This window comes from Pseudorca crassidens, chromosome 5 (genome assembly GCF_039906515.1).
Source record: "Pseudorca crassidens isolate mPseCra1 chromosome 5, mPseCra1.hap1, whole genome shotgun sequence".
Taxonomy (NCBI): Eukaryota; Metazoa; Chordata; class Mammalia; order Artiodactyla; family Delphinidae; genus Pseudorca; species Pseudorca crassidens.
In genome coordinates this window covers 103,861,280-103,887,023 of record NC_090300.1, presented here as the reverse complement: position 1 = coordinate 103,887,023, position 25,744 = coordinate 103,861,280, and the positions used below count along the sequence as shown (strand labels likewise).

The following is a 25,744-nucleotide window of genomic DNA, read 5'->3' as shown; positions in this document are numbered from 1 at the left end:
TTGGGAAGACCCAAACAGAAGGCAGGCCTTAGAAAATGGTATTGAATGGCAATAAAAGACAATGGCATGCAGCTGGATGTCTGTCCAGATGGCCTGGATCAGTGCTCTGTACAATAAAGAATTTATGGTCCTGGAAGTTGAGGAAAATATATACACTTATACAACTTATAAATTTATATTTGAACACGTAAAAAGAGTCAGTCTCCTTCGGAAAAGATGCAAATTAAGACTAGCAAGATACCATACTCCACCTGTTTGATAATCAAAACTTGAGTTTGTTGGGAGGAACTCTCATACACTACTAGCGGGAGTGTAAATTGATACGCCACTTTGGAGGGCAATTTGACAAGTTCTATCAGTATTACACATTCACATACTCTGATTTAACAGTTCTCTTCTAGGAATTCCATTGGCTGTATACAGTTTGTAAACAGGCCAAAAGTTGCCTCTACAAGTTTAATCATTGCAGTGTTGTTTTAATTAGCAAGAGATGAAAACTAAAGTGTAATCCCATCAATAGTGGACTAATTGGTAAATCACAGTATATCCATGTAGTGGAATATTATACAGCTGTCAAAAAGAATGATAAAGCTTTTTATATACTGATAAGAAAATGTCTCTTAGATACATTAAGTAAAAAATTAAAAAAGCAAGATACAAACCACTGTGTATAGTATGCTCCTGTTTGCATATGAAAATGGGGGAGTATGAAAAAAGTCTGTTACTAGTATTGTGTTAACTACTTAGGGAGGATGAGAGACTGGGTGAATTAATGAGGAACAGGAGGGAGACTTTTCATTTTAGGCCTTCTTATACTTAAAAAAATTATGTGAATTATCTATTTCAGAAAAAAAAAAGACTGGTTAAGACCTAGTGAATATCTCTGTATAAAAGAGGAAAAAAGAGAGAATTTATAATCCTGAGTTGGCAAAAATTCTCCAAAGAAAGAATGAACTCCATTAACTTGTTCAAGTGAGAAAAATTATGATTAAGCCTATAAGTAAATGGAATATTTATAATGCAGAATAATTAGATATTTTGATACTTTCTGCAGGTATGAGGAAGGCTTATGTATTATTAGTCTGCAATGTGAAACTGGGTGGAGTTAACAGAGCATCAAAAATATCAACTGCGCTTCCCTGGTGGCACAGTGGTTGGGAGTCCGCCTGCCGATGCAGGGTACACGGGTTCGTGCCCCGGTCCGGGAAGATCCCACATGCCGCGGAGCGGCTGGGCCCGTGAGCCATGGCCGCTGGGCCTGCGCGTCCGGAGCCTGTGCTCCGCAGCGGGAGAGGCCCGCGTACCGCAGGAAAAGAAAAAAAATCAACTCATTTTTGTGAGATCACCTAAATCATCTGCTTTAAGTAGCAGTGTGACTCTGGGTAGTTCATTAGCTCTCTGTCTTTGATTATAAAGCGAGGGAGGTGGCCCTCATTGCTAAGGTCTCTTCCAGCTTTATCGTGCCAGCCAAAACTCCGTAGGGTAATAGGTGTGTACAAAATAAAGAAGTATGCCTTATAGATTAGGAAGACTTTTGTTTTACTGGAAAGGTTACATATGAATATGCATTGGGTATTTCCTCTCTGTGGTTCTAACATTTTCATCAGTTGATTTGAAAACCTCACCAATGTTTTAACAAGCATTCATTTGGTACCACTTGTGCCAGGCCCTGTACTAGCCTCTGGGAATCCAGTGCAACATGGTCTTTGGTTCAAAACACTCCTGCAGTTTTGTGGGGAAGGCAGACATAGCACAAATCTTTCTTTCCCTCTTAAAATAAGTACCAAGGTGTCTCACAGGGCTGTGGAGGATTTAACAGGTGTAGGCCCATTCTTGAGACTCTCTTCTTAGAGGAAACGGTTTTAGTCTCGTTTAGGCTGTTTCTTCTGGCCTTTCTGTACATGTGTCTATTTACTATTCTTTCTTGATTTGTAAACTTTAGACAGTTTATATTGATTTCTGATGATGGTAGATGAGGACTTAGCTATTTTACACCTCTTCCCACTTCCCTTTATTCATTCAGTCAAAATAAGTGTTATAATTTTGGGACTAAATCAGAAGTCAACCTTTCCATGTATATAAAATACAGTTTTGTTTAGAGTAGTACAACATGCTTTTGAAGGAGCACACCTTTTATATTTTCTTTATGACAAGTAGCGCAAATGGTAGTGCCAGAAATGACATGAAAATGGTATTTGAATGCTCTCACAAATACTAATTTTGTGTGATTTCTACATGATATGTTAGAAATTTCTCCTTTACTCTTTGTGCTAAAATTTATACAAAACATGGATGCTACCTTAGTGGCAGATCATAATTTTTTATAGCTGCCATGCTTATGACAAGGAATGAAATACTTTGAATTTTAAAGTTTGATAACTGGGAACAGGTTGGGTGAGATGTAAACGCTCAGCTTTTTATTGTCTTTGTTGTCAAAGCACAAAGGATCATACCCTGGCTGGAGGGGTGGCATTGTGCTGTATTAGTCAAAGCTGAAAATATGTATGATAATTTTTTTTTTTTTTTTTTGTGGTACGCGGGCCTCTCACTGTTTTGGCCTCTCCCGTTGCGGAGCATAGGCTCCAGACGCGCAGGCTCAGCGGCCACGGCTCACGGTCCCAGCCGCTCTGCACCATGTGGGATCTTCCCGGACCGGGGCACGAACCCTTGTCCCCTGCAGCGGCAGGCGGACTCTCAACCACTGCGCCACCAGGGAAGCCCAAATATTTTTGATTGTTCCATTGTTCTAGGTAGGCAGATAAGGATATTATTTGGCAATGTTGTATTTATTATGATACAGAGAAATTGCCATTATGAAATATTTGTACTGTTAGTGTTTAGTTATTTGTCTACTTTAAATTTGCTAGCATTTTTCACTAACTTGTTTTTGTGTTTTAAAATCAACTACAATACTTGTCTTTTCTTCGTTTTGATAGTAATATATGTTTTTCTAAAACAGCTGTGAAATTATAAGAAAATCAAAAAGAAAAAAAGCACAGCTCATACATAACCCTATCCACCCGGAGACGAGTACTGTTCTTCTAGATCATTTCCTATGTGCATGTCTACATGTATACATATTTTTAGAAAAAGTAAAAGTTCTCTTCAGGATTTTGAAACCTGATTTTTTTTTCACTTAACAATGTTGCTTTGTCATTTCCTACAATAGTACACATACTTTTACAAATTATAAAGATAATTTTAACCCTTTAAAAAATCTTAGATGGGTCATTGCTTTTCAGAATCTAGTTTGAATATCTAAATGTGTCTCTGCTTACAGAGGGTTTGTATTCCGAGGGGAAAGTTATATAGATTTGTATATAATGTTAGCTATCAAGTAAAATAAAGCCGGGTGAGGGAAGAGGACGTGATGGAAGTAGTGGGTCTGTAATAAGGTACAGAGAGGATGGTCATGAAACGCCTCTCTATTGGGTACCATTTGACCCAAGACCTGCATGACATTTGGAAGTAAGGACATGAGCAAATCAGAGGAAAGTTCTTTCCAGGAAGAGCGAAGAGCCAGTTTCAAGCTCCTGGGGCAGGACCATGTTGGCACAGATGCCGGAATAGGCAGAGACCACAGAATGGAAGGGAGCCAGGGGCCAGTTGAGGTACGTCTTGGTAAGGAGTTGAGATGATGAGATTACTTTTTTTAAAAAAAGGAATCACTGGGGCATGGGTTTATATGTACTTGTATGTTTGTATATTCTCACACAGTTTATCAGCTTATTGGTATGCAGAAGACTTGACAGAGGAGGAAGAGTTTGAGTTGGAGGTAAGGTCAGCCTTGGTCGGCTCTGGGAAGGCCCAGTCTCACCTGTCCTTGGATCTCCAGTGCCCCTCCCTCAGGGCAGTTTGTTGAATGGTACACGAATGGGTGTCCCATTTTAGACAGCAGCTAGAATACTGCTTTGAGTTCATGTCACAGCAAAAGTTCAGGGTATTGATTCTTTTTTTTTTAATTATTATTTATTTATTTGGTTGCACCTGGTCTTAGTTGCGGAGGGGTATTGATTCTTGTGATTTGGGTCACAAATGTTCAGAATCTGAAGGGTATGAGGAAGAAGACTTTGGGAAAATAGAGCAGTTGCTGATGTCATGTGTAGCTGGACAGCTCAGGTCACATCAAACAGACTGAGCTTCTCTATAGCCTGTGATTAAACTGTAAGTATGGGTCTTGTTTTGGGAGCATGTGATGGGCACAGGAAGTAAATAAGCTTCAAGGTGGATACATAAATTATAGGAGAGGGTTGACATTATGGGGAAAGGACTGTCAGAAACTCTAAGACTGCAAAGCCATGAAGCTTCATAATCATGTCTATTACCTCTCCTCCTTGCTCCCAGTTTCTCTCCAAAGAGTTCCTAAATTTAGACGCCAGATGTTTGGGCTAAAATACATGCTGTTTGTCTTAAAAGTGCAGCATTTTGTTACCTTTTAATTTGAAACCCAGAAATAGCCATAACCACCTGTTTTATATTCTGTTAATTGTCCTTAAAAAAAATACAAGTACTACTCTACTGCTGGCAGTCACTGTTTATGAATGGGGTTGTTTGGAAATTGTCGGTGTGGAACTGTCTTTATTCCCATAGAAGCAGGGTTGGAGATGCTGGGTGGGATTCCAGGCCAGTGCACAAGTCAGTCTAATCCATAATGTACCTGCAGTATAGCAGTGAACAAAGAGAACTCTAGAGCTTGTCGTGTGAAGATGTGTTTCTAAGATCCCCAAGGTAGTGTAGATGCCCCAAGGAATGAGCAGACCCTTTGGAAGGTGTGAGGGTGCTATATTTAAGGACCCAAGTGAGGGATGAGAGGGAACAGTCCAGGGGAATAGAGGACAGACCCCGGCTTGGCCTCAGTCACTTTGAAATAAGGGACAGTAGAAGTTTCTGCCTCCTTTGTGATGCCCTGATATCAGTTTTGACTGAGTTGGTTTCTTGGTCACAGTCTTTTTCTTCCTTTACCACAGAAGCCTCAAGGTTAGTCTCCCTGTTCCTGTTTCCCCTCACTCTGCTTACTGAAGGATCATATGGGATTTTAGATATGGCAGAGTGCTGAGCTGACACTTCCAATGTACATATTTGAAAAAATCAGATCCAGAAAGAAGCAATATGACTGAAGTGCCTTTTGTCCCTAAGGTGCCATCCCTGAAACAGACCTATGTCCGTTTTGTTTTATTTTACGTCTGGCATAAAGTAAGTGGTTGCTTAATGACTGTAAGTTGGATTCCTGGTTTTCAGACATGGTCTAAATATGTTTGCTTCAAAAATGAGGAGCTTTTGTGTCACTTTGACCTTGATATTTATCTGGACCATTTTGAAAGAGTAATTTCCAGAGTTCTGTTAGCTAAGTAAGATGAGGCTATTAAAATTCAAGGGAGTCTTATTTGTGCCTATGTGTGATTATGATTACTGCCCCTCACCCCCTGCCGTGAGCAGAATGTGTGCTTTCTAAAAATACTGCTGTTGAAATAATTCCCGGGTCCCAAAGGGGGTTAAATTGTGAAAGAACAATAGGAAAGGCTTGTCGTCTTTCTTAACATTTGAGATCATCTGAATTGGAAATGTTTCTCTTTCTCTTGTATTTTTGAGAGGCTGAGAGTACCACTCCAAGTCTTTCGAGACTTTTCTGTTAATGTTTCTTCTTCTTCGTCCTCATCCTAAGTTGACATCTAAGTATGCAGTATTTTGAGTGTCTTTATAGATTCTCTTCTAATTTTTTTGTGTTTTGTTTGTAAATCAATTGGAAATACCCTTGTTGCTATTGAGTAATTTTCTTCTCACAGCCCTACTCCCCTCTTTATACCTTTAGAGAAAGATGATGCAGGATGAGAGTGGATGGTACATGCTCTCAAGAGACTTATACTAGTATTTCATTAAGGAAAAAAGACTAATGTGTATTATTCCATTGTTCCCAAATGGAATAGTGTTTTCTGATTAAGCACACATAACTGGAGACTGTTTAATATCAGTTATTTTAAAAATTCATTTAACAAACAATATTTGAGTGCCTTCACACTGTCAGGCACGATGCTAGGCTCTGGGATACAGCCATGAATGATATCGTTCCTGAGTTAAATGAGTTCAAGTTCTAGTTCGACAAATGGACAAACAGCCAGTCATTACCAGCAGAAATGTATGAGGGGTATCAATGAGCGCAGTGGAAGCACAAAAAATACAGGTTAATGGACTTCCCTCGTGGTGCAGTGGTTAAGAATCTGCCTGCCAGTGCAGGGGACACGGGTTCGAGCCCTGATCCTAGAAGATCCCACATGCCGCAGAGCATCTAAGCCCATGCGCCACAACTACTGAGCCTGCATGCCACAACTACTGAAGCACGCGTGCCTAGAGCCTGTTCTCTGCAAGAGCAGAAGCTACCGCAGTGAGAAGCCCGTGCACCACAACGAAGAGTAGCCTCCACTCTCCGCAACTGGAGGAAGCCCGCGCCCAGCAACGAAGACCCAACACAGCCAAAAATAAATAAATAAATGAATAAATTTATTTTAAAAAAATATAGGTTAAGCTAGAACTAAATTGTAAAGGATTAAGAGTTGGACAGGGTGGGGAAGGATGTTGCAGGCAGGAGAAGAAAGTGGTTTGCTGGCATGTGAATTTGGTGCATTCTGAGAATGGGAATTAGTTCTATGTGACAGGTGTGTCTGCGACCAGGAAGTGAATAACTTTCTATATCTATATTAAGGACTCTTCATTTTATTCATCAGCTGATGGAGATTTACTGAAGGAGTTTTTGAACAGAAGAGTGTCATGGTCAGATTGAAAATCACTTTGACCAGGAAGAATGGATTGAAGCAGAGTGATCCTGAAGATGTCTGAAGATGTCAGAGACAAATGAAGAAGGGACTCTAGTAATCTAGGAAGGAAGTGGGGAAAGCTTATCTGAAGCAGTGATTTTTATACTTACCCCAAATTTTAAAATATTTGTTTTAAAATTCAACACATTTTAAAATTTTGATTTAGCAGTAAGATTAGTGAAACAAACATAGAATGTAAGTTTCAGAAAGTTTTACGAGTGTCAAGTATTACTTCTTTTGGTGATTTCAGCTTTAAATTCTTCAGTTGTTTGCGCAATGCAAAATACTTATGTGCTGACTTAACAACTGTTTTTCTGGTATTTTGTATGTGTTTATAGTGTGGAAATGATTATAGCTGCTTGAAAATACTGAGTTCTGCCTTAAATCCCATGGACGCTGAGCTGCATTTTCTGCAGAGTTTTTGTATTGGAAAAGACACTTTTACCATTTTCATTTACAATTTCACTAAGGCAGTAAGTTTATAGAATACCCTGTAAACACTCTAAATAAGTATACTTTCAGAAATCTTGAAGCAAGAACTAGGACACTAAAATGCCTATTGTATGTTTAGATAGTTTTTAGGTCATTCAAAATAGATTGTAGTTAGAGAATACACTTATAAAATCACCATAATCAGTAGTATTCATGATTATACTCCAAATTTTTATATCATGCTCTTTTTATGTGTATTTTGCCAGTCTCTTCCTTGATTTGAGCTTAAATAGACAAGTATTGACATTTAATTAAAAAAACCTGAATTGTAAATAACCTTGTGGCAAAAGATAAGCCTAGTAAAATAGGAAAAAAGAGATAAGAACCCACTCACATTTAAAATATTAACCATCTGAAACATTCTTATTTTATAGACATGTACATGTATATAGGTTACAATTCTGTGTTGTACATTATTTTTTCTACTTTTGTTCCTGTTTTTTCCTATGGAATTTCCATGCGTTAAACACATAGCTCACAGATTTATCTTATTTACATGCTTGCTTTTTCCTATTTGGCATTTAAAAGGCTTAAGACAATGGCTGTTTCTTGTTGGTCCTTGTATTCCTGCATAGAGTCTGAGACTAAATGAAATTTTAATCCATTATATTTTCCAGGTGTTCATGATCTTTTTATTTGTTCCTTCTGTTTTTTGGGGTTTTTTTTTTATCATTATCGCTTGTTGCCTGGATAATCTGCTCAAGTGCACTGGATTGTATGGATAGAAAATCTAAGTAGCACAGATGTGGCCTCTTTGCATCCTGATGTGAGCTATCGACCCCCTCCTCCTTTCCATTCCGCCCCCACCCCTCCCCCCCCCGCCCCCCCCCCCCCCCCCCCCGCGCCAGTCACCATGATTCCATATGTTTTCCCCCACCCAGTCATTCTCCTGCCTGAAGGCTTCCCGGTGCTTCTCACATTCTGTAACTGGTCCTCTGGTCTCATTCTCATCTTTAGCAGGATTACCTCTGCCTGTCACAAGATCCTGTGCTCCAGTCTTTTTTTTTTTTTTTTTAATTATTTTTGGCTGCCTTGGGTCTTCGTTGCTGCGCGGGCTTTCTCTGGTTGCGGCGAGCGGAGGCTACTCTTCGTTGTGGTGCGTGGGCTTCTCGTTGCGGTGGCTTCTCTTGTTGTGGAGCACGGGCTCTAGGCGCGCGGGCTTCAATAGTTGTGGCACGCAGGCTTAGTTGCTCCGCGGCATGTGGGACTTTCCGGACCAGGGCTCGAACCCGTGTCCCCTGCACTGGCAGGCGGATTCTTAACCACTGCGCCACCAGGGAAGTCCCCAGTGCTCCAGTCTTATAGTAAAAACAAACAAACAGAACACGGTTTCCCCAAAATGCCGCATTCTCTATCACCTCCTGCCTTTGTACCTCCTCTGTGGGCACTTGACTAAGCAGGCAGAATCACTGCCTCTTGTTTCCTCTGTGCTCTATGGCATTTCTTTCATTCAGCAGTTGTAACTTGTATCAAGTTGTATTATTTGTTTGTGTATCAGTCTCCCCTACTAGACTTTTTACAAAGACCCTGACGTACTCCTTCTTAAATCCACAAGGCCTAGCATGTGGTAGAGTGTCATGATAACCTTTAGAGGGGAGCTACTCAATTTGTCTAGGATTATCAAAGTATGAAAAGAAAATAATATGTAAACATAGAGACATAAATATTCAGATCTAAAATGTATGTGTGCCTAACAGGCAAAATAGGTTATTGTGACATCTGTGAAGGTATTCCAGACAGGACAATTAGAAGTGACTATCTGGAAAATCAGAATTTTAAGGGGCCATCTGGGACACATTTGGGGTTAGATAAACCTGCATCTATTTTGAGTGTCCCCAGAATTCGCTAGATGACCCTATACATTTATAAAAATTTGCTGAGTAGAAATATATTCCAAATAACACTCAACATAGGCATTAAAAAAAGATTAGACTGTGGAGAACCTTAATAGAGATAAAATCAAAGAATGGTAACACTTTCCAAGATTATGATAGTTGTACACGGGTGCTCCTTTGTTCAGGTGCATCGTTAGTGTGATGCTGGTCGTCCGCATAAGAAAATACAGCGCAGAATGGACTCACAAAAATGTCTGGAGTCTAGATGAGCATTTTCAAATGTGTGTTTCAAGTGTAGAGACTCCTATCAACATCTTTTTAGTATAACACTTTGTATATGAATCTTGAGTATTTCAGATATAAAGGACCTTTCAGTTTTTTCATTAAACCCAGAAACTGTATGATTTTAGTAATTCTCTTTTAATTTCAAAAGAAACTGTGGTTTTTATTTTTCAGTGTTGAAAATGAGCCCATGAGCACAAGTCAGAAAAAGGAAAAGGTACTTTCATCAGAAGCAGTAAAGGTATAGTTTTAAATTAATATTATTTTATATCAAGCAAATATGTTTCTTAGTTTCTGCTGTTTCTTATTCTTTTAGATTCTGTCATCTCATTTTACGTTTCAAAAAGAGCATAAAGTCTTATCACTTTATGTGGAACTCCAGCCCAGCTCTACTGGACATTTGCATCTTGGGGTGTGGGTAGGGGGAGAGGACTGAGGAGAGACTTGAGGCAGTGGTGCTGTCACCCCAGCCTAGCCACTAACCAACTGTGAGGCCTTCAGCTGAGGCATTTAACTTCTTTGTGCCTTGGTTTTCTAATCTGTAGATTGTATCATCTGACCTCCACAGTCTCTTTTCTCTAGGAACTTCTTTGATTTATGTTGTGTTTTCTCAAATGTTTCTGACAACTAAGAGTGCTTTTGAGGGCGTAGAAGTTAAAGACATGTTCGTACATGTCATTAGTATGTGATGATATGTTTGTCAGCTCATATATGAACTGGCTTTCCCTGCATCTACAGGACAAGCATGAAAAGAGTATAAGGTACACTTCTACGCAAATAGTTACTGAAAAGTGTGGTTAAAAAATCCTGGAAAACCACTAAACCTTAATAACATTTCTTTTTAGTCATAAGTGATTTTATAGAAATTGGATGTTTATGTTGTTTGGGGATATGAGGCCAGGTATGTGATCAAGTTTTGGTAGCTGTCTCCCATTCATGGAGTTTGGTCCCAGTTACTTTCTTTTTAAACGATTTGTGACAGTCAAGGAGAAAGCTTGTGCTTTCCAGGGATTTCTGGGTACATTAGCTTGGTCAGTGGAAGGACCAGAAAGTCATCTGAATTCTTCCTTACTGATATGGGGACTCTTAAACGTTATATGAGATCCAAAGACCTTAAATATGGTAAAGATAAAGCTGTGTTCCTTCTTTATTCCCTCCTTCTCTATCATAGTTAGCAATATAAATATTTTTTGAGAAAAAAAAAATCAGAATCTGCCTTTTTTTTTATTTGTTTGTTTTGTTTTGTTTTGTTTTGTTGCCATACACGGGCCTCTCACTGCTGTGGCCTCTCCCATTGCGGAGCACAGGCTCCGGACGCGCCGGCTCAGCGGCCATGGCTCACGGGCCCAGCCACTCCGCGGCATGTGGGATCTTCCCGGACCGGGGCACGAACCCGTGTCGCCTGCATCGGCAGGCGGACTCTCAACCACTGCGCCACCAGGGAAGCCCTGATTTTTTTTTTTTAACTTTATAGAAAGAAAAAAATCAGGATCGCCTTGCTTCCCTTCCCTTTCTTCTTCCTTTGTGAATTTGGCTACTAAATCCTGCTCCCAGGTTTGATAACACCTCCTACCTATTCTGTTTCAGCTGGTGGTTAGCCAGCTTGCTGGTTCACCACTGCATGGGCTCTGTAGCTTTCTCCCTCTTGCTCAGTTTTCACATGTCCTGAGATGCCTTACTTCAATATTTTTGCTTGAATTCTATAGGTGCAACCTTGCTCTTGAGTTGCTTCACAGGAAGTACGTATGTTACTTCTGAGATCTCAGACTTCACAGTTGCTTTGGCTGCCAGCTCCTGTCATTCTCTCTCTTAATCTTTCATTGCCTCTGCACCCACCCTTGAGCTTCAGAGAACCTTCATGTTTTCCCTGCTCTCTTCTCCTCTCTTGGTCTCTACTTGTTTGTCTACTTAGCCTGGAACTGATATGTAACACTTCAGCTATTAATCTCACTGAAAGAAACAGTCTTCAAACTTGGCCCTCAGACTTTAATTTCCAGTAGTCCTGCTTTTTCACCTGCAGAGTTCTGCTCTAGAAAGTTACATCTTTGTGGCTTCAGTGTCTATGTGGTGGCAGATATAGTGGCTGGGCCTCCATGATTATGATCTTTTCTATCCATTCTTAGTATCTTGGTTTGAGTGCCCAGGATAATTTCAGTTTGGGATTTGGGCCCCCAAGTAAACAGGGCTCATGTTGTGAAACTGTTTCTCTTATGGTTTAAACGAGACCTATAGGATTACCTATACATGGGCAGTTTTGTTAGCCCATGATGGAAAGGGCACCGTGGCACTCTCACTGGGGTAGTGTAAGCATTTTGGACCATGTAACTGTATTTTTTTTTTTTTTTTTTTTTACTTTCTGGAAATTATTGGTAGGATTTCCTCAACCTCGCTACACAGACCCAGTTGTTCTGGGACTTGCTGCTGCCAGGCATCAAAAATCCTTACATTTTGCAGATTATATTCCATTATAAGTTATGACCAGCTATTGGGTATAATTCTCTGTGCTATACAGTAAATCCCTGTTGCTTCAATTAAAAAAAGGAAAGAAAAAAGTACATATTTTGATAATATCAATAGTCAGATGCATACCTAGGGGGAAAGAAAGGTTAGCAACAATATCTATGATCTTATTATTTTAAGTAGTCTCATTTAAAGTTTTTTATTTAGCAATTAGTATAAAACACGCATTTGCTTTCTTTGTAACGAATGGTTTTCTGAAACAGCACTCCACTGTAATGTGACATTTCTTGCCATGCTTCCATCTTCTTAACCTGGATTTTATGATAATGCCTTCCATGATAAGGAAAAATGTGTACCATGTTTCCTCTCTAGTGTAAAATGTAACAGATTTATGTATAATGAATGTTTTTAGTGCATTGCTTTTTGCATTTGACCTTGAGATACCAAATCAAGATACTGAAGATTGTTTTGTTATAAATTTAAGCTACAAAAAATTAAGTATATTTTTCAAACAGCTAGAGACTGTAGAAGCTTTATATTATCTTTGGACATAATTAGATTCTTAGTTCTTAAAATATCACTTATACGCTATACAAATTTTGCTGTTTTGATAACATTGGAATCTGTTTCTCACATGTGCATGTACCGTTCCACTGAAATGTATATTTCTTCTATATTAATCAGTTTTTGTATCTAACTGGCAAAATTCCAGGTATTTAGTCCATATTCTATGTTTATTTCTCTATAGGGAGTGTAGATTCTTGTCTTGCAGGCTTAGACTCTTCCTGTGCTCATGTCTACTGTTATTTAAAAGAGAGGGAAGGCATGTTATAATGCCCTGCTCCCTTCTGCCTGTTTCAGAGGACTGTTCATCCCTTCCTGCCTTCCAAGGCTAAACTCCCTAAATCCCCCTGCTAGTGGTACTGGTCTCTAATTTCCCACCTTCTTTTGGACTTCGCCTTGCACTGCATCCATCTCTCCATCTTCACTGGCTTCCTCTATTTCTCTCTAAATATATAAAATTTTTAAAAATATACTTTTTTCCTTTCATGGGTCTGGATTCCTTTCAGGCTATCATTTCATTTTACCTGCTGCCTTTAACTCAAAGATTTCTTATGAAAGTTTGTCATAATCACTGTTTAATTCTTAATGCTTTCTAATCTGACTCCGGTCTCCCTCCTGGTTCCCTTAGACATGGGAAAACCAGTACTGTGCCTGCCATACATTGTCATAGTTGTTAAATGAGTGAGAGTCATTCCATGAAACCCTGACCTCTTGCTAACCATCAGTGGCCTTTTCTTAGTTCTTATTTAACCAGTTGAGACACTTGATTTTCCAAGTCTTGTCTCCTTTCCAGAAAGTCTCTTTTTTATATTTGCACTTATGATATTGTACATTCTTGTTTCAATTCCTGCCTCTGGCCATTCCCTTCTGTTTCCTTCACTGATTCTCTTCTGGCTAAATTACTTTTCATGTAGATGTTTCTCAAAGTCCTCAACCCTCCTCAACATCAGTCTTTCAAAACAGTATCTTCCAATCTTATTACTTCATCTTTTGGCTCTCAGATCTCTACCTGACATCCCTCTTGAGCTCTAGACTTGATTGTCAGAGTTCCAGACATTTCTACATGGATGGCCTTTGATACTGCAAATTCAGTCTGCCCAAAAGTCTCAATATTTTCAGAGATGTTCTCTCTATATAAATTTGTTTGGGAGATAGAGGTGTTGGGAGGTAGGGAGGATTGTTTAACGGCTTGGGATGGAGGAAGAGCCCTGGGGGTCAAGTACTCCATTTGGAGATTTTCAATCAAACTCTGCTCTTAATCCCATGTCTCATATTGCCCTAAGTAGTACCTAGTCTCTTCAAATCCTGAGCTTTTCCAGGTGATCTGCTGACAATCTGTCTGTAGATTGTTTCCCCCTTATGATCAAAGTTCCCTGTTGCAGACACTTGGGTGGAAGCTTCTTCTGGTCAATTACCATGCCTTCATCTGCTTTTGCCTTCTAAACTTTTTCTGAAATCTCTTATCTGCTAATATCTACTCTCTTCCTCTCCTTGTATTTATAACTTAAAAAAAAACGCTTTACTGTCATTTTAGAGTGTTTTGTACAAGAGAAGAAATCAGTGTGTGTGGTTTATCCCCAGTGTTAATCAGAATTTTTATCTCTTTCTATAAATTTATTTATTGATTCATTTATTTAATTTTTGGCTGCACTGGGTCTTTGCTGCTGCACGCGGGCTTTCTCTAGCTGCTGAGAGCGGGGGCTACTCTTTGTTGCGGTGCGCGGGCTTCTCATTGTGGTGGCTTCTCTTGTTGCAGAGCACAGGCTCTAGGCGCACGGGCTTCGGTAGTTGTGGCTCGCAGGCTCAGTAGTTGTGGCTCGCGGGCTCTAGAGCACAGGCTCAGTAGTTGTGGCGCACGGGCTTAGTTGCTCCACGGCATGTGGGATCTTCCCAGACCAGGGCTCGAGGCTGGGTCCCCTGCATTGGCAGGCGGATTCTTAACCACTGCGCCACCAGGGAAGTACAGAATATTTATCTCTTAATAGTTGAGGAAAGTGAATCTCAGATTGTCACTTGACAAACTCATATTATTATTGAGAGGAGGCAGGAGAATTCAGATGCAGTTCTATACCATAGTGCTTCCCACTTGTGAACTTAATTTGTAAGGTATACTTATAAACTTAATTTACCAAAAAGAAATCCTATTAAAAATTAAAAGAGCTGTGGCAGTAAGTCTGTTTTCAGAATGAGTCATGAGCTAAATAAAATAAATTAAATCTGAACCATAGGTTATAGATTTTCTAAACCAGCCCTAAATAACTTGGTGATTATTAGGCCTGTTCTCAGTAGCTTGGCATCTGCTTTATGTAAAGTTTAACTCTTGCCCCATTTTAGAATTGTTGCTCATAACTGATCATACAACATTGGTGAAGGTTCTGGTATCTTTTAAGAGATGTCTGGTTGCTATATGCCTATGATGTTTCTAGGGACAACCGAGGAGTATCAATCTAGTGCATATTACTGTTAGTTGTTAATAATTCATAACCCTTATTTTTAATATTATCATAAATAGTTTACTAAAAAGAACCACGTTTGTTTTTATTGTTGCCACTGTTCACTGATATGTAAAAATGGAAGAATTGTAGCTCAAGAGTATCTCACTGAATAAAAATAGTCACAAATTGTTCTTTATATCAGTGCCTATATTGAGGGTACAGTACTGTTTAGTAAGATGAATATATTAAATTATGCATTTGTTTATATTTTTATTCGTGTAACTCTTATTTCCTTATTGGTCTTTTTCAACTCTTTTTTGGCCAGAGGTGAAATGGTAGTCAAATTTAAATATAGTAAATGTTTGCATGGTTAGGAGAAATTTAATTACTGAACTAATTTTTAAAAATAAATTATAGCCTTAATGCATGCTTGCTGTCCTTTTTTTCTCAGTGATACAAATAGCAATATGACATCAATTTTAAATCAAGATTAAAAAATTTTTCTTTTTCAAACACGGGAACTCTCTTTTCAAAAACTTCAACTATAGTTGGACTTGGAACCCCATATGTAAACAGATCCAAGCAACGCTTCCCTGTTGATGATGGGAATGAGTAGCCTGGAGCCTCAGAGTCAGCCGCTGTTCCCTTCCTCTGCCAGCTATGGCACCTCCTTGGAACAGTTTTAAAATTACATGTGCAGTGATGGAAAGAACACAGTCTTTGGAATCAGACATATCTGGGCTTAAATCCCAGGTCTCCATGTGGTAGCTTTCTAACCTTGGAAAATGTACTCAACCTCTCTGAACTTTGGTTTGCTGCTCTGTAGAGGGAGGTGTCAAATCTTTTTTTTTTTTTTTTTTTTTCCGGTACGCCGGCCTCTCACTGTTGTGGCCTCTCCCGTTGCGGAGCGCAGGCTCAGCGGCCATGGCTCACGGGCCCAGCTGCTCCGCGGCATGTGGGACCCTCCCGGACCGGGGCATGAACCCGTGTCTCCTGCATCGGCAGGCGGACTCTCAACCACTTGCGCCAACAGAGAAGCCCCAATCCTTATTTTATAGAAGTGTTTTAGAATTAACTGAGATAACATGTGCTGCACTGCACGATACCCAGCACAATTTAGGTACTGAGGAAAAGAGCTGTCTTCTTACCGTATGCAGTCTGACGACAACTTAGAATCTAACTCTTTGCTTAAGAATGGTGCTGAGGGCTTCCCTGGTGGCGCAGTGGTTGAGAGTACGCCTGCCGATGCAGGGGACACGGGTTCGTGCCCCGGTCCGGGAAGATCCCACATGCCGCGGAGCGGCTGGGCCCGTGAGCCATGGCCGCTGAGCCTGCGCGTCCGGAGCCTGTGCTCCGCAACGGGAGAGGCCACAGCAGGGAGAGGCCCGCGTATCGCAAAAAACAAAAAAAAACAAAACAAAAGAATGGTGCTGACTTTTTCTGGGTGAATTGTATGGAAATCAGCTATTAGAAACATTGATTCTCTGTAACATTTGAAAAGAAGGCATGCATGAACGTATGTATGCACATTGAACTTTAGCTAGAACTCAAAAACTCTCACCCCTGATTGCTTCTATAAGGACTGGGTGCTGTCAGCGTGCCTGAAGTGGAGATTGCACTGCATGTTACTGTACCATTCACATGACCAAAGGGGCTGCCAGGGCTTAAGCCTGTTGATATGGCTGCTGCTGCTCTGGGGCCTTGATATCTCAGAGTTCTTGGATGTTGAATGTATTGCATGGTATCTGGTTTGATTTGCAGCGGCTCCAACCTCTCATAGACCTGGAATAGTCCTACTCTGTGGTGTGGTGGCATACCTTATGAAAATGGAAACTGGGGGTGAAGGGTCATGTACATACTCCAGATTTTTTGTGAGTAAATTTGCCTCCACAGGTGCCAGATACTGATTTGAGAGCTCCAAAAGGCTCTCACAGAATTAAAAACATTTATTATTCTTGCCCAGTGTTTTCGTTGGAGAAGTGTTTATACCATAACAAGAAGGAATGGCTTTCCCCCTATGCTATGTCATCTTGTTCTTTTCTCTTCTCACCTTACACACCTGCCCTGGTTGATTTGATTTTACCTACATCTTAGCCAATGACAAAAATCACATCTGTCCCTCCAGCCCAATGTTCCTGAGCTTCAGGGTGACGGAGCCAATTCTTTGATGGACCTTTCCTGTGAAGGTCCCTGAGTATGAGATTTGACTTACTCAAAGTTGAATGCAGTGTATTTTATCCTAATTTCCTTCTGTTCCTGTATTCCCTGTCCTGCTGATAGGTGCCGCCAGGTACCCAATCTTGGTATCAGGGAATGATTCTGCCAAGTAATGTGTTGTGGCCAGATATCTTAGGAGAAAACTAACTAGAATTGTCTAGTAAGCAGCTGGGTTTAGTTTATGAATGCCAGATTTTGGTAACTGTAAGTAATCTAGGTAATAGTCCTACTCATGAAGCAAGCATGAAGTTGTTTGCCCTAACCTTGTGGTGACAAGGAAAAATAGGATGTTAAGAGTTGTTTATTGGAAGAACACATACACACGTACGCATGCACGCACGCATATATGTAGGCAGTCTCCATTCTGAAAAACTTTTGAGTTGTAGTAGGAATTTCCCAGGCAAAGAGGGCAAGGGATAAATGGTCTCAGCAGTGGTAATAGCTTTGTGCAAAGACATACCTGTAGTAAGAGAAAGAGGAAGCAAGAGGGCAGGGGGGAGAAAATAGGCTCCCATGAATGCCTGAGACCGCATATGGTGACATTAGGCATTGCGAGTGACAAGAGATCGAATCAAAGAGGGGCTAGACCCACCAAGACCCTAAATGCCATGCTAGGGAGTTTGGATTTTATCCTGACAAGGGTGCACAGCCAATGGAAGCCTTTAAGGATGATTAGATTTGAAATCTTTTAGATTGCTGTGGCTTTTGTCTGGAGAGCAGACTGGGGAGCTTTAGGAATGGAAGCAAGGAAACAAGTCATTCATTGCCGGCAGTGTTCTAGGAGAGAGGTCATGGTGTCCTGATGTTTCATCTGACTTTTTAACAAGTGGGAATGTTAAAGTTTACAGAAAATGGAAGAATGGAGACACAGCATGGTCAAGTTCAGTTTCGGATATATTGGGTTTGAGGTGCCAGTGAAGCATCCAGGTGGGTGTGGATGTTGGGTTGATCGTTGGATATATAGTCTGAGTTGAGAATACAAATCTGGCAATCATCCGATTAATCTGTGAGAAATGAGACCTCATAAGAAAATCATGAAGGTAAAGCAGCCCCGGGCTGGAAGTTGGAGAAACATGACATGGAGGGAATGGCTAGAAGGATGTGAACTTGAAGGAGATGGAGAGAGAGGAAGAAGGGAAACCTCAGGGTGATGTCATGGAAGCCAAGGAAGACTGGTTTTCAGGATCAGATTGAGTCTCACCTCCTGTAGACGCATCATATGAGACCAGGGCAGAAAGAAAGTACATTGAATTAGCAAGTAGGACAGTGTCTCTGAGAGATCGTGGTCAGAGCACAACTGGGGCAGAAGCCAAATTGCAGGGGCTCAAGGAGTCACTGGGAGGAAAGGGAAAGAAGATGGTGAGGGTTGGTGACTCCTTTTAAGGAGGTTGGTGGTGAAGGCAGAGGAGAAGGCTGTCCCTGGACTTAGACTTTTGAACAGTGGGCTCACAGAAGGGGCAGACGAGGAAGTGGGGTTCCTTAGGAGACATCAAGTGTTATGAAGTGGTGCCCTGGTGGATCCTTAGAGGAGGAGTCCTTCATCCCTTTATGCTGAGGGTGAGTGAAGGCAGTGGGACAGATGTGTTGTGAGGCAGGTAGAGGAGGGGTGGAGGCAGGACCATAGGAGAGCATCTCCATGAAGTAGAAGGTAGGTGCCTCTGCTGGGCGACGGATGGGATGGTGGAGGGGGTGTGGCAAAGGTTTGAAATAGCTGCTGTGGAAAACGGGGACTGTCTCAGACTGATTTCCAGCAGAGGCTGTAAATCGTGAATTATTGGCAGCCTACATCTGCATAGTTGTGCATATCCCTGTGGATTTTTAGAGCAAGATGCATTCACTTATGAGGAAAAGATAAAACTAGAATCTTTCCGGGTGGGGATGACCAGAGAACAAGTAAAAGAGGCTCTGAGGGTGTTAGCCATATTTGATGTCTGGATAGAAAAGATGCGAAAATTTGCGGGAGCTGAAAGGGACAGAGTGAGAGAGGCCAGAAGCTGTGATGAGGCAGGAGGACATTGTGTGGTGGGTGCACCTGGGACAGTGGGTTAAGAGAGCTGGAAAGATGATAGGGTGTGAACACTTGGGAATGCCTGAGATTGAGATTCACAGGCTGGGTGATTATGGGTAAAGACAAGGGTCAGGGGTTGCCGAACAGTGAGGTCCAGCAGAAGTGGAGGTCATCGGAGTTGAGGACGCTAACACAGGTCAGGGTGTTGCAAGGATTATCCCTGCTGTGTACAGTGAAGGCAGAGCCTGAGGTGGGTGGATGACCAAGCCGGGTGCTTGAGACGCTAAAGGAAGGGCCATCTGGCTCTTCACTATTTCTCATCAACAGACTCTTCGTTTGGTGACACTCTCTACCCCTTGGCCTTCTTGACCTTGTTCCCTGTGCCAGTCACCATGTTGGGACAGCACCGGCCACCTGTTAGAGGCTGATGAAGGAGGTGACAAACTAATGCCAATTAGACCTGAAAATAAGTTCTCACATCCCTAGAATGTAGGCTCTGTGAAAGCAGGGCTCTTGGTATATTTTTTTTCACTGTTGGATCAATGCACATAGAGTTGTATCTCGCTGTTCATCATTTATATAAGAATGAATACCTTAACATTTGCATTGACCCCGACTGTTCCTTGGAACACCTGGTCTCAGCCTATTGCTGCATTCCCCCAAACGCTCTTCCAAGTCTTCTCTATTTGGGGAGCTCAGATCCCAGCTCCACCTCTGTGTCCCTTCTTCAGCGGAGCATCTCTCCTCTCGCTTTACTGAGGTCAGAGCCACTCGTTGGACCTTGCTCATAGTCTTCTCCCCCTTACAGAATTGCTCAGGCTTTAGCCACTTCCTTATCACTGTAGCTGGAAGAGGAAGTGCCCCTACTCAGCTCCAAAGCTCGTTCCTCCCCTTTATTAGAAGTATTAGAGACTGTACTGGTCTCTTCATCTCATCACCTTCTGCTTTTCTTCCTCATATCCGTCATCCTTCTGTTGTACAGCAGTTACTCCCTTCCCCCCAGGTGTAGAGCTGAGCCACAAAACAGGAACAAAAAGTCATTTCTGCTGTCTTGGACCTTAAACTGTCACCTTTTTACCTTTCCTCTAGTTAAAAAAAAAAATCAAAAGTGTTGCCTTCTATTGAATTATTTACCGAGTGTTTCTATCTCTTTGCTCTGTGTTCACTGTTTAACACCTTGCGTTTGGGGCTGTACTCACAAATTCCTGAGCTGTTATGACTATTTCTCCTGCATTCCTAGGGCTTTTCTATGGTCTTCATTCCTTCGTTTATTAGTGCAACAAGGATTTAAGCACCCCTTATTGTCAGGCACATTTCAAGGTGCTAGAGACAACAGCAATGACTAAAACAGACAAAAACCCCTGCACGTGTGGCTTTTACTTTCTAGAGGAAGAAACATTAAATAATATGTGTGTGTGTGAGATGTGTGTATTTGATACCAACAAGTACAAAGGAGAAAAATAAGGCTTTTACTTTCTAGAGGAAGAAACATATTAAATAATATGTCTGTGTGTGTGTGAGATGTGTATATTTGATACTAACAAGTACAAAGGAGAAAAGGCAGAGAAGGAATATAGGCTGTTTCAGAGTGGAGGAGTTTACTATTTTAGATAGAGTGACTGGGGAAACTTCAAATGGAGATGACAGTTAATAAAGGTTTGAAGGTGGTGAGCGGGTGTGAGTCATATAGCTCTGTGGGGGAAGAACATTCTAGGCAGAGAGAAGGGTGAATGCACAATTCCCGAGGGATGAGTGGGCCTCATGTTTTTTGGGTTTTTTGGGGTTTCTTTTTGCTGTACGCGGGCCTCTCACTGTTGTGGCCTCTCCCGTTGTGGAGCACAGGCTCCGGACGCGCAGGCTCAGCGGCCATGGCTCACGGGCCCAGCCGCTCCGCGGCATGTGGGATCTTCCCGGACCGGGGCACGAACCCGTGTCCCCTGCATCGGCAGGCGGTCTCTCAACCACTGTGCCACCAGGGAAGCCCGGGCCTCATGTTTCTGAAGAACAGTGAGGAGGAAAGTCCTCATCTTTCTTGACCTTACAGTGGCGTTTGGCATTTGCTCCCCTTTGCTTTCGGAAATATCCTTCATTGTTTGCCTTTGGAGACCAGCATTCTGGTGGGATGACTGTTCTGGCTTTGGCCTTCCACATCTCTTTCACTGATTTTTTTCTTCTTTGTGCCTGCCTTTTAATCTTTTTTCCCCAAGGCTCTTTTGTTGGTCCCCCTGAACACACTGTGTATCGCCAAATTGTGTTCTTAACTGTGCTCTGACTGCTTCACCAGGGGACCACAGATTCTGCACGTTTGACATCTAGTTTGTTGCCTCACCTCCCCCAAACCCCACAAAGGCTCTAATCTCACCTTTCCTTCTATTTCCCATATCCATTTTTGTCTTAACTACTTAGATAGTTTCCCAATTTAGAACACTTAATCATCTGTGACTTTGTTATCTCTCACCCTCCACTTCTAATTGGTCATCTTATCGACTTCATTCTCTATCCTCTGTGCCCCAGTCTTCTTCACCCACAGCCCTGCCGTAATAAACGTACTTCACACTTCTGTGTGCTCGACCCAGGCGCTACCTTATGTGTTGAATGCTCTTCTCACCCTTCAGGAGCAAGCTCGAACATCACCTCTGTGTAGAGAATTCTCCCCATCCCCAGCCAGATTAATTTTGTCTTCCATTGTGTACATATCTCTCCCTTGCCCCACCCAGTGATATAATGATGAGTATCTTGCTGGACTGTAAGTTCCTTGAAGCCACAGCTGAGTATTATTAATCATTGTTCTTAATGCTTTCCTGTGTTTCCCTGTATTGGGCACATAGCAAAGAGAATAGTTAGATAGATGGATGAATTTGGACCTAAGGACACTGCGTTACAACATATTGAGTATGAAGGGAAAAAAATTAAATTCCCAAGATACATATGCCTTCATTAGTAGCCTTTATATGTTACATTCGGAATACCAACATCTTTGAGGGCAACTGGAACCGATGTTTTGTTAACGTTTGCTTGAATCCTGAGTGCTTTCATTCTAGTACTCGTTGGAACAGTGGCAGACAGTACTATTGGCAGGTGACATTGGCCCTAGCTTGTGGCAGGCTGAACTTCATTGTTGTCTAGGCTGAGGTCAAAGAGCAGCTATTTTATATCAAATTTTAAGATGTAGTTATATAAATACTGGGTTTGTTGTGTTAACTTTGAATAGCAGTGCTCTTTCGTGCTAACTTTTGTCTCTAAATTTAAATAGTTTTTTGGTGGTGTTGTTGAAGGTATTTTAATTACTGATACAAATTTCTCACAAGATTAGTAGGCAAAAATTAAGCAACTAAGACATTAAAATGCTCTTAAGATACTGGGATTCTGGAATAGCAAAGAAGTGATAATTGAGGGGAAAGAGAAACAAGTGATTTTTTAAAATTTTATATATATCATTGTAAAAGCGTTAAATGAGAAGGCTTTCACTAGTTTAGCAAAATGTATTTTCCTTGTTGAGACAGCAGTCCATTATATTTTGAAAGGAATCGTCAAGTAAAAATAATTGAGGCAGTGAGAGAAATAGTATTTTTGACAAATTATTTGTCTTGAGATTTTATGGATGTCAAAAAATGTAATTTCCATGTTCTCTAAGTTTTCCTTTTTCAAAAACCATTGCCCCAATTTTATAGAACTCCTTTGTGACTCTCTAAAGCATTTCAGGAATATTTGTGTTATTTTAGTGAGCAGCCTGTAGTTCCCGTTCCTCGGGTAGCCTCCCAGGAGGAGTGATGATACTCGTTGCAGGAAACAAATCACTGTTCTCTTCGTGCTGCAGTCTTGGTTCATTTTGAAGCAGGAAGAAATATTGTGGGTGGCCATTACAACAAATTAAATGGAGTAGTTAAAGGCAAAAAATATATGTCTTTCATACACACGATCACTTTCAAAATGTCAACTAGCATATTTTCTGCTGCTGTACCGAGAGGCCATCTATGCTGTCAACGCGAGGAGAGGGCGCAGTTAATTTATAGGGCGGACCCCATAAAGAGCAGGAGGCTGGGTGGATGAAGTGGAGGCGCGTGGGATTGAGATGCCGTTGAAACCAGTAAAAGGCGAGACTTTGAGTGCCTCTGGAAGGCTGGTGCTACTCTAAACGTAGAGACTCACAAGTTATATTAAGGACGTAACACACAGAAAAATGCTATGCTGTGTGTTTACTCAGAAATATCCCTGACTTCTAAGGTGGGAACAAACAAAAAATATTGTTCGCTTGAAACTAATTTCCTGGGTTAATGGGTTCTAAACATTTTCTCAACCCTCCATATGCCAAATATTATTAGTGGTTAGTGGAACACTCCTTTAAACTGTTTTGAATTTGGATTAAAACAGGGAAGGGGGGTGAACAAATGACATTATACTTATGATGTTCTTGGCTTCTTGAAGATCAGCTTCTTACAAAACGTTTTCCTGTGAACCTGCAGTGGCCTAAGGTGGTCTCACCTTGGTGTCCTGATATTTTTCTGACTCACACTTGAGCTTTCCTTTTATAAGGACTAGTGAGTGTGACATCTGACACATACTATCAGACCGCATTCCTTTCACAAGTAGGTGAGTGAGCGTGTTGGGAAGGCAGGCTGAGCTGGTCCCTTGGCCTGAAGCTAACGCAGCTTTAGGGAGGAGTGTGCCCTGGAATGCCAGCGCGCGCTCGGATGGAGCAGCTCCGTCTCCTCACGCAGAGTACGCGTGAATGGGAGCTTGCTTCACTAGTAGGTTAATTATGAGCAGGTAAGATGCACCCCTGAAAGTGTTTAACGTCTGCAAGAATTCCCGGTGCTGCCCACCGTTTGCATTAGTGCACATATCAGGGCTTTGTGTTTTACCTTGAAGAGTCTGTAGCGGGCTTTTCCTCTAAATTGATACACCATGTTGCTGTCTTTCCTCATCTTCCTGAGGAACAGTTTTCCACCATGTGGCAGCTTCAGAGGTTAACACAGTGCTGAAATGATGAAGTCTATTTAGGTGTTGTCTGATGTACCGAGTGTGTGAAAATACTGTCCATTAGCTCTGTAATAATAAAAGCTAAATTTAAACACCTCTGAGGTCTGCCATGATCTGTCCTTTTACTTATCTCTCCATACTTAACTTTTTGCTCTTCTCATTTTACACTCTTACCTCCAGTCCTTTTAAACTCCTTAGAAGCTGACACCTCTCTAAATGCACAGAGACAGGGAGAAGAAGCAGGGAGCGGAGAACAGAGAGTGAGGGAGATGCACAAGCATCACATAGGCACTTTTTAGGTCTCCTTCAGAGGACACTTCCTTTAGGAAGCATCCCCTGAGTTACCTCCTCTGCTCTCTCCACAACCAAATCTGGACTGGTTACTCCTGGGTCCCCATGTGGGCTGTCCTTCCCCCTTTGTGACATTTACTATATAGCTTTGTTAAAGTTGCACTGACGGTGCCCTTCAGTAGCTTGTAAACTACTAGGGAACAAAAGCCATCTGTCTTATTCACAGATGTATCCCTGGCATCGGGCACAGAGTGTGTCATGTAATAGGTTATCAGTTAGCCTATGTCATTTTTTAAATGATGTTACTTAATATTCTCTCTTTTGTTTTCAAAGATTCCCCAAAGTGAGGACAAAAGGAACCATGCTGAGAAGCTAATCACTCTTCCAACACAGGAAGATTCCAAAAAGCCAAATGACCTTTCCGGTTCCACTTCAGATGCCAGAATGGGAGAAAGCGATAAACAGCCGAAAGAAAGCTTTTTTCAGTTTCTTGGTAACTTATTCAACATCTCAGGAAAATCATCTCTTGGTGAAGCCAAGCAGTCTTCTTTCAAAGATGAATATGACAAAACTGAGAAAGACTTACGAAATCCCAGTGACCATCCTGATGAAGGGGTCCAAAGGGAGAGGGCTGTTGTCAGTGGCTCCCTGGGAACCCTGGCACTTCCAGCAGAAGCACAAGAATCCAACTCAGCTGAACTCTCAGATGCCTTGTCTTTGGATACAACACAAGACAGTGAACAGGAAACCAGTGATTTGCTAAGAAAGTAAGTTTAAAATCTACTTATCTAAAAAAACTGAGCTTTTGGACCTAGCTTTTGAGCCTTAGTTCTACTACTGTTAAGTAAGGGGATTAGAAAAAGTATTCTGTAATGTCCCTGCTACTAGGTGAAAAATTATATGATTCTGTGTACCATACACATATCTAGGGCCCTTTGAGCTATTTTAGGGGGTGGTACTAATACCTTTTAGGTGCTAACTTTGTCATAGTAAACGATTTGTTTCTGATTTAAGACTTCCTTAAATGGGAGTGTTTTCTGTTGTCTGAATTCTTCTGTAGTAGGACAGGCAATGTGTTCAGTATCTGCATTTTGGGAACAAAAATAATCCTACGGTTTGTGTTCACGTTCCATCAATATCTTTTCTTTGTGGAATCCAATTAAAGGGGTTAAGAAAAGAAATTAAATTGACTTTATTTATGGAATTAGCCTTTTGAACCTTTCCCACAACTCCAAGAAACAAATCTTGAAGAAATTTAAGAAGCACTTCACCAACCCTTTTTTCTTTCTTTGATTTACAAATGGGCACTAACTTGTTTTTCTTTGACTCAAATGAGCTAGAAGGAACATTTTCTATCCAGAAAATGTTTGT

The 25,744-nt window shown here is 41.3% G+C and overlaps 1 protein-coding gene across 3 annotated transcripts in view; it reads left to right on the top strand.

The window, feature by feature from the left end:
- Window positions 1-25,744, top strand: part of CRYBG3 (crystallin beta-gamma domain containing 3) — a 114,338-nt gene that overhangs the window by 7,157 nt on the left and 81,437 nt on the right. For all 3 annotated transcript variants that reach the window (XM_067739149.1, XM_067739147.1, XM_067739148.1), the window contains exons 2-3: window positions 9,593-9,659; window positions 24,707-25,140. In XM_067739149.1, coding sequence (XP_067595250.1) covers window positions 9,593-9,659; window positions 24,707-25,140 — 501 coding nt within the window. The remainder of the gene's footprint in view (window positions 1-9,592; window positions 9,660-24,706; window positions 25,141-25,744) is intronic.